Source organism: Schistocerca americana, chromosome 1 (genome assembly GCF_021461395.2).
Source record: "Schistocerca americana isolate TAMUIC-IGC-003095 chromosome 1, iqSchAmer2.1, whole genome shotgun sequence".
NCBI lineage: Eukaryota > Metazoa > Arthropoda > Insecta > Orthoptera > Acrididae > Schistocerca > Schistocerca americana.
The window spans coordinates 530,115,859-530,133,581 of NC_060119.1; the positions used below are offsets into that span (position 1 = coordinate 530,115,859).

Here is a 17,723-nt window from a genome sequence, read left to right on the forward strand (position 1 = left end):
CCCCATCAAATTCTCCTTGCTGGAACTGCTATATCTTTGGTGAGCACTTTGGCTCTCATTATCATGGCATAAATTTATGTAAAATTGATGCTAGATTATTCTGATGAAGCACAGTAAACCCATAAGGTTGTTGTATTTAATGTGCTTTATCTTCAGCTAAAGGTGACTTCAAGGGAGTTCCTTTGGAAGCACAACTTTGTTTATACTTCACCAGTGACTGTAGATTCAGATGTAATTCTTTGAAATTTAGTGTTACATTTGGTGTCTACATATAAAACAGTTTGATTCTCCTTTTATGAAAAGCATTATTTCGGTGCAACATATGCCTTTCACTGTGGTTTTTAATTTGCTATTTCATGGGTTCCATTGTTTTGAAGTCTACCTCTTCCATACTTACAGCAGTAAACCTTTTAGAAACCTTAGCAACTGCCTGTTGCCATTATTCTACAACATACATTATTCATTGACAGTGATGTTTAGTTGTTTCAAAGACCCTGAAACATGATGAGTCTAAAAGACTGTCCCATTGTGGCTGACTAATTCAGTGTCTGTATTGTCCATGACCCACAGCCCAGAACTTCACAAAATGTGCAAAAAGTGACAGAACTTCTGTTTTGCACATGCACCCCCCCCCCCCCCACTCCCTCCACTCCTCCCTGTGCCAGCTGTCCACCCCAACCCACAGTTGTCATTAAAATCTTCAGTGTGCAGTGTGCTTCACAGTTGATGGAGGGTGGCGATAAGTAATGTTTTGAGAAACTTCAGTAAACAGTAAATTATTTCTAGGAAGCTCATTACAGCAGTACTCTCAACCCACAAGTACATTGTTACTATACCTTCTCTTAGAACATGTATGAAAAAAGTTTTAGGTCCATAGTTGCCATACATAATACACTTTCATCCAGGTGAGTGTTAGTGTGGGGGGGAAAAAATTTCAAGAGTCTGAAAACAATTGAAACAATGAGTGATCATTTTCTGCCTTCTCATCTGAATTGTTCTTAATCTATTTCGCTTTTTCAGAGATGCAACCTCCCTCAATTATTACTGCCTATGAAGCTGATGGTTTCCCATGTTCGATATACTGTCATCATTTCATATTGTCCTTTACACTAAGAGTTTTGAATACTGTAGGCATGGTCAATGAAAAGTACAACAGTGTAATGCCAGAGGAGAAGTATAAGCTTCTTCCAGTGTTTCTATTTTGTTTCAAAACAAAATAATATTGCTTTCACAGAATTTTCTGTTTATTTCTGTACAACATTTGACTAACATTTACTGATGCTGAGCAGAAGTGATAACACTGAAATGTGTATATGATCCACTATATCTGAATATTTACTTTGCTTTTATGTCAAAACAGCCTTAGAATTTAGCTTTAGCACATGAATCAGTGTTAAGAAGCTATAGAAAAAGATCAAGCAAATCAGTGTTACATGTAGAGTGGGAAATAGCTATTAGCAGAGGAACTGACGTCAGAGCTTATTGTCATTAAAACATATTCATACTCTTAAATACCCTCACATGATTCAGCTTTTTGTGATTTTTCTCTGAATTATACGTGAAAATATAACTTTCCAAAACACTTTCAGGCTCATAACCTGTAACAGCATCCATAGGTACCACTTTTGAATCGTGACACACACTCTGATAGTTGGAACTAGTGGAGAAAAATTGAACTTCACAGTTATCTTCTTTGGTCACCAAACTGTGCAGTTTAAATCTGACTTAATATTTATTTCTCTTGCTAGATCTCAGAATCTTGTGGATTCACAAGTTACATTTCTTGTTCTCTGAACAGAAGACAGTCATATCCATTCAGTGCTGTTCACCTCTCCATATACCCTGAAACTGTATTCACCTTCATTGGCTTCTGAACATCTTAATTGATATATACACTGCATGTGATTGCCAGTAGTTTGTGGGTGCAGAAGATAGTGACAATGCTCTTTCACCATATTCAGTGTACTATTGCTGTGTTCCATATGTCAGATACAGACCCTCTGTAAAATACTTACACAAAAATCATGATTTCAGAGAATGACTCCAAGTTGGTAATTAAAGTACCTTAATTTTCAAAGCAAATTCTTCCACATCTGCCAGTGGTTGTTGTCTTCCATCAAGTAATGAATTTGTTTTTGGAAAACATTTATCTTCAATGCAACAGCCTGCGAACACATTAAGTCAATAAAATTTAAAATTGTTGAAGGCTAGAATATACTGAAAAATGGGTAAGCTCTCTAGGACTGCAATTGTGATTTGGATATCTTTACTATGAATTTCATGTATTTTCAGGTATTTGCAGTCATATTTAATATTGCTGTGAAATGTCACTATAAAAGATTATGAATCTTCAATGTTTTCATTAAAAAAAACACTCAAATTATCACTGAATTTATTCAATTAGGATAGGCTTACACTTTTTTGGTTAAAAAAGAATGAGAAACTTGGTTGACACCGCAACAAATTGTCTCTGATTTTATTATTAATTATGCATTTGCTAATTCTATTAGCAGACAACAATTGGTATAGGAATAAGTTAAATAGTAGGTTGAGGCTTAGGGACATTGTGTCATTAATTTTTAAGTTACATCTCAATGAATTTAAATGAATCTGTACAGTAGGAAAATATTTGTGGGCAGACTTTGCAATAGTAGAAACTCACTGGTGAGATGATGATTTGGTTCTGCATAGAATGGACTTTAACTAAGATTTTTGCAGCAAGTTAAAATTGTGTGCCAGTCTTGGAATCCAAAGTGGAAGCCCTGCCTTTTTTTTGCACACTATTGTATGAGTTTCACAATCTGTGCTTCCATCACAGATTAAGTTAATTTAATCTGGCCATGTTTTTCTTCTTGAGGATCTTGCTACCTAATGAGGAAAGCAAGTGACAAGTTGAAACCAATAGTCAATCCATGGGGCATAAATGCGTGGATAGTGTAATTAGTGGTACACTGCCTTCAGAAAGGATGGTTTCTGGCTTCAGTTCCCAATATGACCACACAAGTTATTCATTCAAGTTGGCTATCTATGATGATGTCACACACAATGTACAATGATGAGCCAAAACATTATGACTGTTGAGCTTTGCAAAACGGAATGCCACCTAGTCTCATTGTGCCCATATGATGTGGTAAGGGTGAGCTGAGCAGAAACAAATGGTGAATTATTCTAGCAGTAATACAGACCACAAATGCTGAAATCTACTTTCATAAGTAACTTCAATAAAAGGCAGAATATTATGTGCAGTTCTTGTGAATAAACAGCTCAGAAATGGTAAAGCGGTCAGCTATTTTTTTGCGTGGTTCTATCTTGAGCAACTATGAAAAATGATTGAAGGGCGGTGAAACCACATGCAGATGACAAGGTGTTGGAAGTCCATGCCTCACTTTGTGAAATAGGATAGGTGGTGATCTGACAATAGAGTACAGTGTTGGTGTAGTCACAAATGTTTCAGAGCACAGCATTCAACATACGTAGGGCAGCAGATGAACCCTATGGGTTCCCAATGTTGTACTCGCTATTAATTGGCTTGGACATGACATCACCAAGGTTGGCCTGTGTATGATTAGAAATGCATCATTTGGTTGAATGAATCAAGTTACTTGTTAGAACTAGTCGGTGGTCATGTCCGGATACATCATCACCCAGTAAAATGGCTGCTTGAAATATGCATTGTGCCATGGGTGCAGGCCAGTGGTGTCAGTATTATGATATGGAGGACATTAGTCACATATTACGTGACACCATGACATCTGTGGACTACTACATGAACACATTATTTCAGACCACTTGCATCCCTTAACCCTTTCACTGCACCTGTATGTATACAGATGGCAATTTCTACACATCAGGTGCTGCATCCATATATATATATATATATATATATATATATATATATATATATATATATATATATATATATATATATGCTCACTTTTAAGTTTCATGCACCAAGTTTCTGATGCCACACACAGGTTTTGTATATGCTTCCGCGGCAATGCAGTGAAAGGGTTAAAGCTTGATGTCTTCACCGGTAGCAACGGCATCTCCCAGTGGGATAAATGACTGTGGCAGAAGACTAGAACGTACTGCAGTGGTTTGAGGAGCAAGATAGTGAAGACACACGGATGTCTTGGCTACCAAATTTGCCAGATCTGAACACAATGAAACTCAAGTGGGACTATATCTGGTGCCAATTCCGCACCCTTAAAATTCTGGCCAATAATTTATGGTAATTGCATGACCTGCACACAGACATACATTGCCACACACCTCCAGAAACCTACCAAGGTATTTTTGAGCTCATATCACACAGATTTGCTACTGTATTACATTTTGAAGCTGGATCAACCCACTGTTAATCATGTGGCCAAAGTATTTTTCCTTCTTGGCGTAGAATGTGTATATAACACAAAAATTTATTCCTTTTTTTTTTTTTGTGATCTCCGCAAATTATGCGTAGAGTCTCCAAACAACTGCAGACATTAGTGGAACAACTGCAAATTCTGATTACTTCATCATACAAATTCCCTTTTGTGGAACCTAAACAGTACAACACTACGATGTTTCAACAGTTTAATAGTGCTTTTGCCTGGCTGACACAATATCACCAAGTCAAAGAGTGGTATTGTCTGCAAGGAGATAGTGATAAAAATGTATATGCTAATCTCAGGTTCAGATGAGAGTAAACTGGGCAAGATTCATGAACAAATAGCTGAAGTGATTGTGAAGATTTTGAAGTTCTTATGCTTATATGCCAGTACTTTTACTCATTAATGCTATTTGTCATTAATAAGAGGAGCAAATTTTTGATGATCCATGAAATTCACAATCACAGTATATTGAATGAAAAGCTCTTTTTTTTCATGGAGGCTGTGCTTATCAATGTAGGACTGATAAAAGAGTTCTATATTTTGGTGCAAGGATACTTAATAGGCTGCCGGAACCATCAAGTGGGAAATTTGAAATCCCAAAAAATATTAAAAATTAATGTAAAAGTGGGTCTTATTAATACAGGAAGGAGTAAAGGTTGAGGCACTGAGAGGTAAATAAACATTTAAATATGACTGCAAATGTTGTTCAGTTTTCACAGTGTGTCCTCTTTCAGAGCTAACTAATACAGGTCATACATGCAGATCTACATCAGTCCTATGACTGTAGAAGACCCCAATGGAAAATGTACCCTCTAAAGCTCTCTATCCTATCCTATTGCGGTAACAGTATCTTGTAATTCATATTGTAACAGTCATATTGTATCTCAAAATTGCCCTCCTAAATGATTGCTCACTACCGTACTGTTGCCAACAGCTGAATTTTCAGCCCAGTGCAGAACGTGTTGCTGAGCACAATGTGCTGTGCTTCTGTGGCTACTTCATCTTAGTCATCTGAACCCCCTCCTGCCTTCCATCCAAAATGCCATCTCTCTGAATTACATAAATGTGAAATCTCCTTACAACACATTCTTTGATTCCTCAGTTCTCCCAGTTTCTTTCTATTAGCCCCTCCGAGTCTACTCATCCATTACATGTACCACCTATCAAAATAAGTGACAATACTATTCTAAATTGCAGTACTGTTAGCATCTTTCCCAGGAAGGAGAGAGAGAGAGATAGCTTGGGCAAGGTTAAAAACGAAGGGCAGGTTACTTAGACCAGAGGATGAAAGGACCCATACATAGTGAGGACAAGAGTAGACAAAGAACTAATTGTTCATAAATAACACTATTCCTTTTTGTGTTTCTACCAACTTTAGAGTGCACGCATTGTTGTTTGGCCCCCAGCTGCGCAGAAGGCAGGGTAGGGGCGAGAACAATAGCAGTGGTTGTGGCTTCCCTGCAGATGTGACTGCATGGTGAGAGAGGTGTAGTTATATAGCACAGCTGAACCTTTACACAAATAAAAAAAAAAAGGTTCAAATGGCTCTAAGCACTATGGGACTTAAAATCTTAGGTCATCAGTCCCCTAGACTTAGAACTACTTAAACCTAACTAACCTAGGGACATCACACACATCCATGCCCAAGGCAGGATTCGAACCTGCAACCGTAGCAGCAGCGCAGTTCCAGACTGAAGCGTCTAGAACCGCTCGGCCACAGCGGCCGGCTTACACAAACACCCATCACATGCTACATCTAGTGAGTTTGCAACCATATAAAAAGTTTATGCCAGTATGGCCAATAATTTGACAAGTCAACCATTCATTATGAAAAACAAAAGTACCTACAGGATTACGCTAAAATTCCAACTGTGTGTGTGTGTGTGTGTGTGTGTGTGTATGGCTGTTGAGGTAAAGCAGTCTGTATCACGCAACCTCTGGGGCACCTGCCATCCCCCAGTTGTACAGTTGTATAAGGCTTGCTTAGGCACGCAGGGCCCTTCCAGGGTCAACAGTTGTTTCCCTAGCATCTCATTGTATTCCTGTGGAACGGTCTCATCAAACTACTACTCCTGACGGAATGGGTGTACCATCAGGTAGTACCTACACCCACTCATCAAAGTGAGCTCCATCAAACCAGATCTGATTGAAACAAGAGAGGAGCTGTCCTTCTGCTTCATGACACAGATGAAGCAGCATGGCATAATGGATCTCATCAGGTCCTGGAGCAGTGTCTCTGGCTGCAGACAAAGCTGATTCCAGTTCCCACATGGAGAATGGATCCTATGGAACACCTGAAAAGCGGGAACTTGCCTGGATGATGAAGTGACAATAAAGAAGTGTTCAGCTAAAACTTGAGCCATGTCTTCTGGTGTGTCCACCAAGACCCCATTACTTGACAAGTCCATAAAGGGATGTATATTGCCTTTGATAGAAATCCATTGGATTGAGTCCAAATTTGTGCAGTGGAAGTGGATTGATTAATGGAAGTTGTGAATCCTTCCAGGAAGCCCTCTTCCGTTCTTTTATTGCTCAACTCATATGTGCTCTTGCAGATCTGAAGGCATAAAGGTTTTCTGTAGTTGAACAGTGTTTAAAGTTCCACAGATCTGTTCATCTGGCCCCAATTGCCAATCAACAGTCATCATTCCACCAAGGTACAGGCAATCATCTGAGATGGTTACTGGATCAAGGGATGGACTCTGTGGCAGCCTGTAGAATCTCACAAGCAATATGGACCACAGTCTCCTGTGCACAATCCTTTTGTTCAAAGATAACCTGTTGACTGTACTGCAACCAATTTGCCCTTTGTATCATCTACCTGTGTGGTCTCCAGTCAGCCACTGTCCTAGTCAGCAGATGGATCCACAATGGGAATTGGTTGCTAGAATGTAAATCTGTAGCCACTTCCTACTGAAGTGAGTCTGCAATAGCTGGGGAACAAAAATGAAGGTCAGTGACTGAGAAAGACCCTGTAGCTGTAGAAAATTGTGTCATCAGCAGGCAGATATTCTCAGAATGGATGAGTCGCTCAATCATCCGACCCCTGGAGCAAGTGGTAGCCAAGCCCCACAGCACATTGTGTGCACTGAAGTCCCCCACAAGGAGTAATGGGCATGGGAGAGACTGGAAGAGTTCTGCCAGTGCATCTGCATCCAAAGCATCATTAGGTGGAAGTTACAAAGAACATACTTTGATATTAAAGGGTGCAAGAACTTCCATAGCAATTGCTTCCATGGTCATGGTACAAGGGACAGGAGTGGAGTGGCATCAGTCATCAGTGAAAACAGCCACTCCACCTTTAGCCCTGTCTCCATAGTATCATCTTTCCTGCATGGGTGGTAATCCTGTAATGCAAGTATTTCAGTGACTTTAAGATGCGTTTCTTCTAAGCAGATGCAGAATGGTTTCTCCTGGACCAGGAGCTGTAATTCTTCCAAATGTGAGCGATATCCATTTAAATTCCATTGCAACATAGACTTCCCTGTGGAAGCCATTGTTTAGTGAAGGTTGTTCATGTCTTTCTCCCTCGGAGAGGTCAGAGGGAACGTTAGCCAGTTCCCAGCTCTCTGGTTCCTCTGATTGGAAGTCCATATCCTCAAGGACATAATCCCCATCAAGGAGGGAGTGAGATCACTGATCCGAAGTTTAACCACCACATTTTGGACTTGTAACTATTTTTCGAAGGACTTTTTTCTTTGCTTATGGGAGGAGGTGGTTGCTTGGGTTGTGGGGACAGTTTAGTTGGCTTCTGATGGTGTGTAGTGGTACGCCCATTGTTGACAGCTTCTGAACGGCTTCAGTTTCAAGTGGAGTATTTCTCCCACAGGTACACTGACAGGTGCATGTACTCGTACTCGATTCTGTGGTCTGAGTTTGTATGAAGGCATTACACTTAGCAACTGACATATTAAGGGTTGATGCAAAAGAAGTACTAAAAACTCGAGGTTGCATAACTTTGAAAGCTTTTTTAGCCTCACCATGGGGTATTCTGCTCCACGCTGGGTGATCTGGAGGAAGTGTAAAATAATTGCCTGATTTGTGAGCTGAGCCTCCACAATTGCCACATGCAGCCCTCCCATTACATCCCATTGTGGTACGGCCAAATCTTTTGACATTTGTAGCATCACACTGAGTTAGGAACAAATTGGTGAACCTTAAGATGTATGTAGTCTGCAAGGATACGTTCAGGTAATTCTGGAGTACTGAACATTAGAATAAATGTTGTCGATTTTTTTCAGTTTGCCATTGACTCTCTTCATATAGTTCTGCTCTTCAGTGATGTCCATATTTTTGCATTCTTCATGTAACTCCCTGGGGTCCACCTCCATTATATCAGAGCATGTAGCACACCCTTACTAAAATTAAGGGTGTTATACAACTCAGTCTCAACTAGGTAGTCACCCAAAGCCTTACATCCCATGAGCTTAGATATTTGGTTTGAATTACCAGTTTCAACCAGAAGTGTTCCATTATAAAGTCATGTGACACTTTTTAGACACCTATCAATACCTTCCAACGTCTTGTGAATATAGAAAGGGGAGACCTTCTCATAGGTTCCCCCTGTTCGTTTGATTACAATGATGGTGTTATGGCCCACTATGCCTTGGTACTATGATTCTGAGACTTATTTTCAGGAGGTCTGAGCTCTCAATACCCCACAGCGTGGAAGGAGGCAATATTAATTCCATTCTGGAAACCAGACAAGGACCTTAGTGTCCCTTTAGCATTACTAACATTACTGAAGTGTAGCCTTTCCCAGTTGTATGGGTAAAACTCTTCAACGTATGATCAACTGCTGCCTCATCTGGTTGCTCGAATCCTGAGGTCACCTGAGCCGTTTGCAGCGTGGTTTCAAGTGCTACCATTCCACCCTTGACAACTTAATTCTACTGGAGAGGGTGATACAAGAATTCTTCTTATGCTGAAGCCATTTGGTTTGTGTGTTTTATGACCTTGTTGAAAAAGCATATCACGTTGGCAATGCCTTATCTGACTGCTATGAATGGGGTCCCCCAAGGCAATGTGCTCAATGTCACATTGTTTGTCATCACTATCAATGGCATTTCCTGCACAATCAGGAGCCCTTCAAATGCTCTTTGTTTGTGAATGACTTTGCAATCTTCTTCTCTTCCTCTGATCTTACAATGACAACGACAATGGGGCAGTTGCATCTGACCATTAGGAGGCTGGAAACCTGGTCCAGGGCAACTGGTTTTCAGTTCTTACCAGAGAAGACTACATGTCTCGATTTTAGCTGTGCTTGCCGAAGTTTTAACCAACCAGAGCTCACAATGGGGGACAGTATTTTACATTTGCAAGAAACTATGTGCTTTTTGGTTTTATTATTTGACTTGAAATTAACTTGGCTCCCACACCTGGGACATCGACGAACAAAGGGCTTCCAGTCATTGAATATTTTGAAATGCTTTAGTGGAGAAACATGGGGAGCAGACAGGTCCCGCCTCCTGCAGTTTTATAGGGAATTTGTTCACTCACGTTTAGATTGTGGCAGCATGGCCTATGGTCAGCCCGTACACCATATGTCAAGATGTTAGATGCTGTCCGCCATGAAGGCATTCGGATATCGACTGTAGCCCAGTTCCAATTCTTTGTGCAGAGGCTGGTGAACCACCACTCTGGATTCGGCAACATCCTTTTGGCTCAACTGGCACTGAAAAGGTCAGCATCATCTTAGTCATTGGCATTTAGTTCAGTGGTCCAACCCACCTTTGAACAGGCCCATGTGACCAAGCCATTTGGGTATGTGCTACACACTATCTCAAGGATCTGGATCTATCAGGCATCAAAATGCACAGTGAGGGATGGAATGCATTGCCGCCTTGGTGTCTTCAGAGGCCCAAAGTGATCTTAAACTTATGTTCCAGATTATGTATTTACAACATTTTTCTTGTCCGTTTTAAGTATGCACCATAATTTTATCATTGTTTATACAGATGGATCCCAGCAAGAGACTGCCCTTGGTTGTTCTGCTGTTTTCCCTGGTAGAGTTTTAAAAGTGCATCTTCCAGAACAATTTACAAATTATGATGTGAAATTATATGGCATTGTAATGGCACTGGAGAGTGTTCACAGACATCACTTTACAAGGTTTCTTGTCTGTTCTGACTCGCTTAGTGCACTGCAAGCAATTCACCAAATGTATCCATTAGACCAGCTGATTCAGATCACCCATGACTCCTTACAGCAGCTCCAACACCATGGCAAGGAGGTGATCTATTGCTGGGCACCTGGCCACATTGGGATATAGTGAAACGAAATGGACAACAAAGCCGCCAAGGAGGCATGTTGGGATGGTGCTTTCCATTAATGATACATCCGACTGCACACCATCATATCTTTTTCTGACAGATGCATCATGCGTCATTGGGAGACTGAATGGTTGCAGGTGACAGAAAACAAACTGCGGTCACTCAAATTGACTACAAAGGCATGACAGACTTCATGTCAGCCTCACTGCTGAAAGGAGGTTCTGCTTACCAGACTGTACATCAGACATAGCCCATTAACACATGGCTTTCTCCTCTGGCAGGAAGACCCACCATTATGTGAAGTTTGTGATGTGCCACTTTCAGTTCAGCATATTTTGGCAACGTGTGTTCTGAATACTGATATTAGGGCACCCCTCAGACACGATGGAGATCTGCCCACTATCCTCGCACATACTGATTCCAGTGTTACAACGGTGATGAAATTTTGTGAACTGTCAAGCCTCATCCCTAGATTGGAGGGGAAGGGAGGCAGACTTGAATACATTATAAACTCTTCCACCTGTGGGGACAGCGTTTGTCCCCATCCATGAGATTAGCATGCTGACTTTTCATCAGGGTGCTGATGACCACGATGTCGAGTGCTCCTCACCTCAAATCATCATCATCTATTTTTCATTGCAAAGAATTCGTATTTTGTGCAGACCTTTCCCCTAATATCAAAATAACTGTGACCAATAATGAAATGAGAGGCAGTTGATCATGAAACTGACGAATGAGGCTATGAGATGCACAAGAATCAATTTTTTTACCAAATGATTTCTTAAGAATAATTGGAGAAAGGTTGCACTGCAGCTGGCCATGTGCACATCGCTATTTTTGCAATGTAGCCTATGTGGGCAGAGAACAAATTGACCATAGAGGACAAAGCACTTGGCTCAGTAGCCAACAGGCAACTGAAGCGGTTACTTCCTAAAGGGCTGAACTTGCCCAGCACTAAGAATGAGACTACATTTCCGCACATGGACCAAGTTTACCTTGCATGACCTCTGCTAAGTATTTGACCTCCTGAAGGGAAGTAATAGACAACACTTTTGCCCCTTAATCAGTATGCATGTGTAGGCATGTATACCTAATATGTTCCGAAACTCCATGCATAAAAATGGGATTTTCGGGTGTTCGTTCCTCGTATTGTATTGGTGATAAAAAGATAGGGTCAAATGTTTTGGATAGCACTTGGGATAGGAACCATTTGTATATCCAACAAAAGGATCGTCTTAGTGTAAATACCCTTCACTACAGTCTGAAAGTATGAATATTATACGCTTCCTCCTGCATAGTCAAATGGAGCAAATTGGCTGGTTCTTTTTGCATTTGATGTGGTCTGCAGTGGGCTTGACGGGACTTATGGAGGCACCAATAGTTTATAGGCTGTTCTTCAGAACCCCCCCCCCCCCCCAAAAAAAAAAAGTTTTTTTTTTTTACTGTATTTTCGCCATTACCAGCAGACCAAACCACCTCCCCCCCGCCCCTTCCCAAGGATCCAAGACAGCTATGCACAGCAAATGGCAGTAATTTTTACAATGTATTGTTCTTGAACAACCTTGAAAATTTTCCTCGTATCATTATTCCTTTACGAGATACAGAGATTCAGAATTACCTTACTGGCACATGTAAAATACACAAATAAAATCTATGATCTTTTATCATCTGGGAATCCCATGTTGCAGTAATGAAGCATATACCAAATTTTTTGCCAAAATAATTCAGTCTGAGATGTAAAATTAGTTCCGCTTTATTTCATTTTCACATAAGTAAACTATCTCAATTTTGCTGACCAAAATACTTTCTTCCATGAGAGTTACATGCCCTGCTGCAGCAGGGAAAAGAAGGCAACCAGTGGAAAATTGCTCCTGTCAGAACAGAGCACAGAAAATGCAAATATGTTCCAGTTTATTTAAAAGATTCTGACTGAAAAGTGGAGTACCAGTAGTCTCATTCTACATTCCTCAGCACCTTCAACATTTTCCCAAAAATTGTGGCATACTAACATGTTTGCAGTTTTTTATGCTAAGAGAGAGGGAGACAGTGGCAGTGACAAAGAGACAGAAAAATAATAAATACTGGAAGATAGTAGACAGTAGTTGTGTTGTAGAAGGAGTGAAGAAGACAGTAGTAGTGTGAGAAAGAAAGAGGGACACAGTTGCTGTGGAACATAGTTGGGGAGGGGGGGGGGGGGGAATAAAGAGGAAGTGAAAGTGGATTAGAGCCAGAATAAACGACAATGAGGACATGTGAGATAGTGACAATGAGAAGAGATAGCAGCAGTAGGAAGGAAGGAAGGAAGGAATGAGATATTAGCAGAAAGAGAGAGCAACAGGGAAATGGTGACAATGAGAAGAGACTAGGACAGAATGAAGGGGACTGTAGTTGTGACACAGGAGACAATGTCAGGGTCACACAAAGAGAGAATAACAATGAGTTGGGCTTGAATGAAAGAGTGAGAAAAGACAACTGGGAGTAGATTGGTATGAGCAATGGACTTGGGGGAGTGAGTGAGTTACAGTTAGGGGCACTTGTGGGAGTTTTAGGTGAGTTGCATGTTAAAAAAAATGCAAGTATGTTCACATGTGAAAATTTTTGGCAAATTTTTTATAGGTGCTGAGGAAGGTAGAAAGAGGCAGCTGGTACCCTACTTTTCAGTCATTGTCTTTTAAATAAACAGGAACATATTTGCATTTTTTGTGCTCTGATAGCTTTTTTCCACTGGAGAAAAGCTATCCACAATAATGGAGGAGGGATTGTCCATGACCGATCAAACCAGGTTATTGTAACATTTATGCTACAAATTAAATTTCTGTGGTTATAGAAATTAAGGAATGAATTTACCCATTGCTTTTGTAATCAAATCTATTGCCTAGGAATACTGTGTTAGTCAGTGACTTTAATGTATAAATTTAAAGTATATAATGCAACAGTAATCCTTTGCAGAACTTTCATAGCTTTTATGAACACTGTTATGCAAAAGGTAAGGACAAGATAGATAAAGTAATGTAATGTGTTAACTTCTTGGTGGCAATGAATGGAAGAGTGGGAGCATGTTGCTATAGATCTCCCAGTCATGCACAAGTTGAATGTTACATAGTGTGAGATCAGGGTAATTGTATGCCACAGATGGGGCTGGCCCCGCAACAGGAGGCAGTTGAAGGAACAGGAAGAGACAGTGAGTGGCAATTAGCAAGCGGTTGCAGTGCAGAGATGATGCAGATACATCATTTGGTTGACTTCACACAGGGAAGAATTATGGAAACTGGAAGGTGGACAAAGTGTAAAAATCATAGTCCAGGAGTTTGGTATTGCTCACAGCATTGTCTCCCATGTGTGGGTAGTGTTCCAAACTGCAGGCAGTGCTGTCCAAAGAAGAGGCAGTTGTTGACCATGGTCATCTACAGCAGCAATTGACCACCACATTGTGCAACAGGCAAGAAGGGACCTATAACGAATAGTCGGTGCAGTTGCAACCACATTTAACAGGACTGGAAGACACAAAATCTCACACTCTGCATGGTGACTGCATGGGAGTGGTCCCTCTGCCAGGGGGCCAGTATGTTGACACCAGCACATCGGCAGCACCATTTGAAATGGTGCTCCTCTTGGATGAGAGCAGATTCAGTGTGAGTAATGATTCAGGATGTACTGTGATATTGTGAGACGTGAGAAAATGTATCATGCACCCAGAAACATCGTCAAAGATGACTGTTTTGGCGTCCATGTGTTATGGTGTTAGGATACATAATGTTAGATAGGTGCACTGACCTCCAAATCTTTGAACACGGTGCATACACTGGCCAACATTATTATGACACTGACTTCTTCCCAAAGAGCATCTTTTCAGGGGTGCATTCAGTCCTGACATAATTTTTTTGGATGACAGTGCGTGACTGCAGTGAACAGTGCAGGTGGAGCAGCACCTGGAATGAGAGGATGTTCGGCAAATGGACTGGCCAGCCCATCCCCTCTCCCCCAACTTATATCCCATCATGCAGTGTATTGCAGCATGTCCACATGTACCATCCAGCAGTTGTAAACTATGCTGTAGGAGGAATGGAATGAACTACCATTAGAAGTCCTTACCAACCTTGTGACAAGCATTGGACACATCACAGATTATGCATTGTTGCCCACAGTGATAATACCTCTATTAAGGACCCTGTTTCATTTTTTTTTCCATGTAATTTCGAAGGGACCACAATAAATTGCAGTGACTTCAATGTAATTATTATCTTTGAATAAAAGTATCATTTCTGTTCATCATCTTATTGTGTATTTCTTTCAGTTATCTTCTGTATTACACTGTAGCACATCTTTCTGTGTATGTTCACATTTTCATTGAGCTTTGTTTCTTGGCACTAACATGTCATGTGAAAGTGACTTGTGTCCTTAAGTCTTGTACACCAGTGTATTTTTGTAATAGTAACCTAATTGGATTAATAGTAATCCAATTTAATTTTCGTTATTTATTTAAGAGGAAATTTGGATTAAGGTTTTATGACAAGTGGAAGGAAACAGTATTCATTTTGCCAGCATTTTAAAAATATTTGAAATTATTATTTTCAACCACAAGTTAAGTCAGTGTTTGAAATTCATGGCAGTATGGTTTTTGGAATGAAGCACTGCAATAGAAGATAAAGAAAAGACAAACTATCTGTTTTTCAGTTGTATTTGAAATAGATAAATACTGTGCTGCATGGAATTAAATTCACTGGTTTCACAACTTCACCACTTAATGATAAGCAGCACTTTTAACTGTGCTTTTAAAAGTGCTGCTTCTCAAATTCAGAGTAATGACCACTTATACACAAGTGTGCTTCATGTACACAATTCCTGGACAAGAAATTCTATTATTCAGTTGTGCACTACTGCACCATGAGTCAAATACAAAATAACTGTTTAAGCCACTCAGTTCTTCCCATGCTAATGCACACACTGTGAGTCACACGTACTTTGTGTTTTCTTGGGAACTGTTCACATCATTCCTGCATACTCAGATAAAGTAGCACTATGGACAGAAAAAATGTATTAAGGCTACCAGTTTGTGACTGTGTAGGATCAGTCACTCTAAATTTTAACCCAGTGATATATTTTACTCCTAAAACAAATGTAAAAATACCTGCAACTCCCCTTTCTTCAAGTTTACGGACCAATCGCCTTGCATTATTGAAATTTCCATATCCTGTATCTGCATCAAGAAGAATAGGAATACTAGTAGCATCAGCCATGAACTCTACAACATCTAGAATCTGTGTCCAAGAAGCTTCATTGCTGTCCCTTACACCAAGCTGTGCAGAAATTGAAAGTCCACTTCCCCATATTCCTGAAAAGCCTTGAGAAATAGGGTATGATAACAGAGTATCAGAATGAAAACAAAGTTTTCACTATTTAAAATTTTATATAACTTTTTGTTACCTGTTTCTTCCACAATGCGTGCGCTTAGACCTGAATGAGCTTCCATAAGAAATGATAACTCTGAAGACTGCAGGAGACTCTTTAACTGTGTTGATTTCCTAGAAGTGGTGGCTGCACTTGCTTCTCTGATGATAATTTTCTGCATGTTAGCTACACAAAAATATAAAGACAAATTAAAACACAAATGAGTTGCCAGGAATCCATACTTCTCCCTTTTCATAAATTAAAGAAAAATACTTTTTATTTTGTTAGATTTCAAGACAACGAAGAGTGATATAATTCAAAGGGACATACACTGAAGTTATTGCAGAGGTGGATCTAAGTTGATGGACAAAAATGGAAGAGGTAGTAAGTTATAGGTATATTTAAGGAAACATAGTATACTTGACAGAACTGATGCAGGTAAAAACTTTGTAAAGATTACTTGATGATGGCCAGGCAAGGATTCAAACCACACTTTTTTTAAAAATATTTATCTTGTACCTTAGACACTAATATCATCGGTTCATATTCTGTACATCCCAACAAGAAAGAGAACCTTCATATATGTGGAATGTGTTATGTTTTGCTTTAGCATGAGGAGTAGCTTTTAGAAAGTGCATTATTTATTAACTACCATTAAACTGGTATAAACTATTCAGACTTTCTTTGACTACATAAATATAGTTATATTAGTAGAGCTGCGTCTACTTCGGAAAGCTGTCACTTCCACAGTTATTTTAAATAGCTCCTTTTTATCTCCTGCTGCTAGTGTAATACACCCCACATTCATATTTATTATGGAACAACAATTATCTCTGTACCATAAAAATAGAGGTCTCACATACTAAAATGAACACTATTACTTCAATCGTGGAATGTAGATAATTATTCACTCTTGGCCTAAATGCAAAGATGTTATGAATGAATCAACCAGGTAAGGAGTTTAGGTTTGTGGGTGCTTAAGGGTGATCCCTCTGTATGGCCCATGAGTAGGTTGGCATAGGATGGTGCCATGCAGGTGCCCATCACTATAGCATGGATCAGTTTTCATATGATGTCTTCAAAGGACAAGTAATTGTGGATGAGGATACAGTTGGTTATCACAAACAGGAAGGAGTTTATAGGTTGGGAGTCAGTTGGGTGTTGCGAAACGTAGTGTTCAATAGTGTCAAGGCCATGGGATTTGGGATGTTAATATAGTGTGTGGTGGAATTAACAGTGATGCGAAAGATGCCAACTGGTAAAGAAACAGGATATGTGCAGAGTGTGTATTGAGTAAAACAGACTACAGCGATATGTGAATGAATACCACCTGATTTTAGTGAACTTCTGCAAGTGATGGCATTTGAAATGTTCCTATTTGGGGCTGGCAGGCAGTTGCACAGTGAGGTAAACTGTGACACCATGGATGGTTTCACAGTGTTTATATTTGGCACAAGTGTGTTCCAAATGCACAATGTTGAACAAGAATTGTAGCAAAATAATGTTTTACAAGTGAAAGAAAGGGATTTTGAATTTGACTAAATGAATTTGTTTTAGCATTAAGGAAGTTGTGATGTTATGGTGCTTTTATACATCTGCTCAAAAAAAAAAAAAAAAAAACAAAAAAAACAAAAAAAAAAACACACACACACACACACATATATATGACCTGCAAAGTTTTCCAGTCACT

The 17,723-nt window shown here is 39.9% G+C and overlaps 1 protein-coding gene across 2 annotated transcripts in view; it reads right to left on the minus strand.

The window, feature by feature from the left end:
* LOC124605387 (phosphoenolpyruvate phosphomutase-like) overlaps positions 1-17,723 on the minus strand; it is a 51,294-nt gene that overhangs the window by 31,042 nt on the left and 2,529 nt on the right. For both annotated transcript variants that reach the window (XM_047137030.1, XM_047137039.1), the window contains exons 3-5: positions 16,070-16,219; positions 15,774-15,986; positions 2,065-2,165 (exon numbers count right to left, since the gene is read on the minus strand). In XM_047137030.1, the coding sequence (XP_046992986.1) occupies positions 2,065-2,165; positions 15,774-15,986; positions 16,070-16,219 (464 nt within the window). The remainder of the gene's footprint in view (positions 1-2,064; positions 2,166-15,773; positions 15,987-16,069; positions 16,220-17,723) is intronic.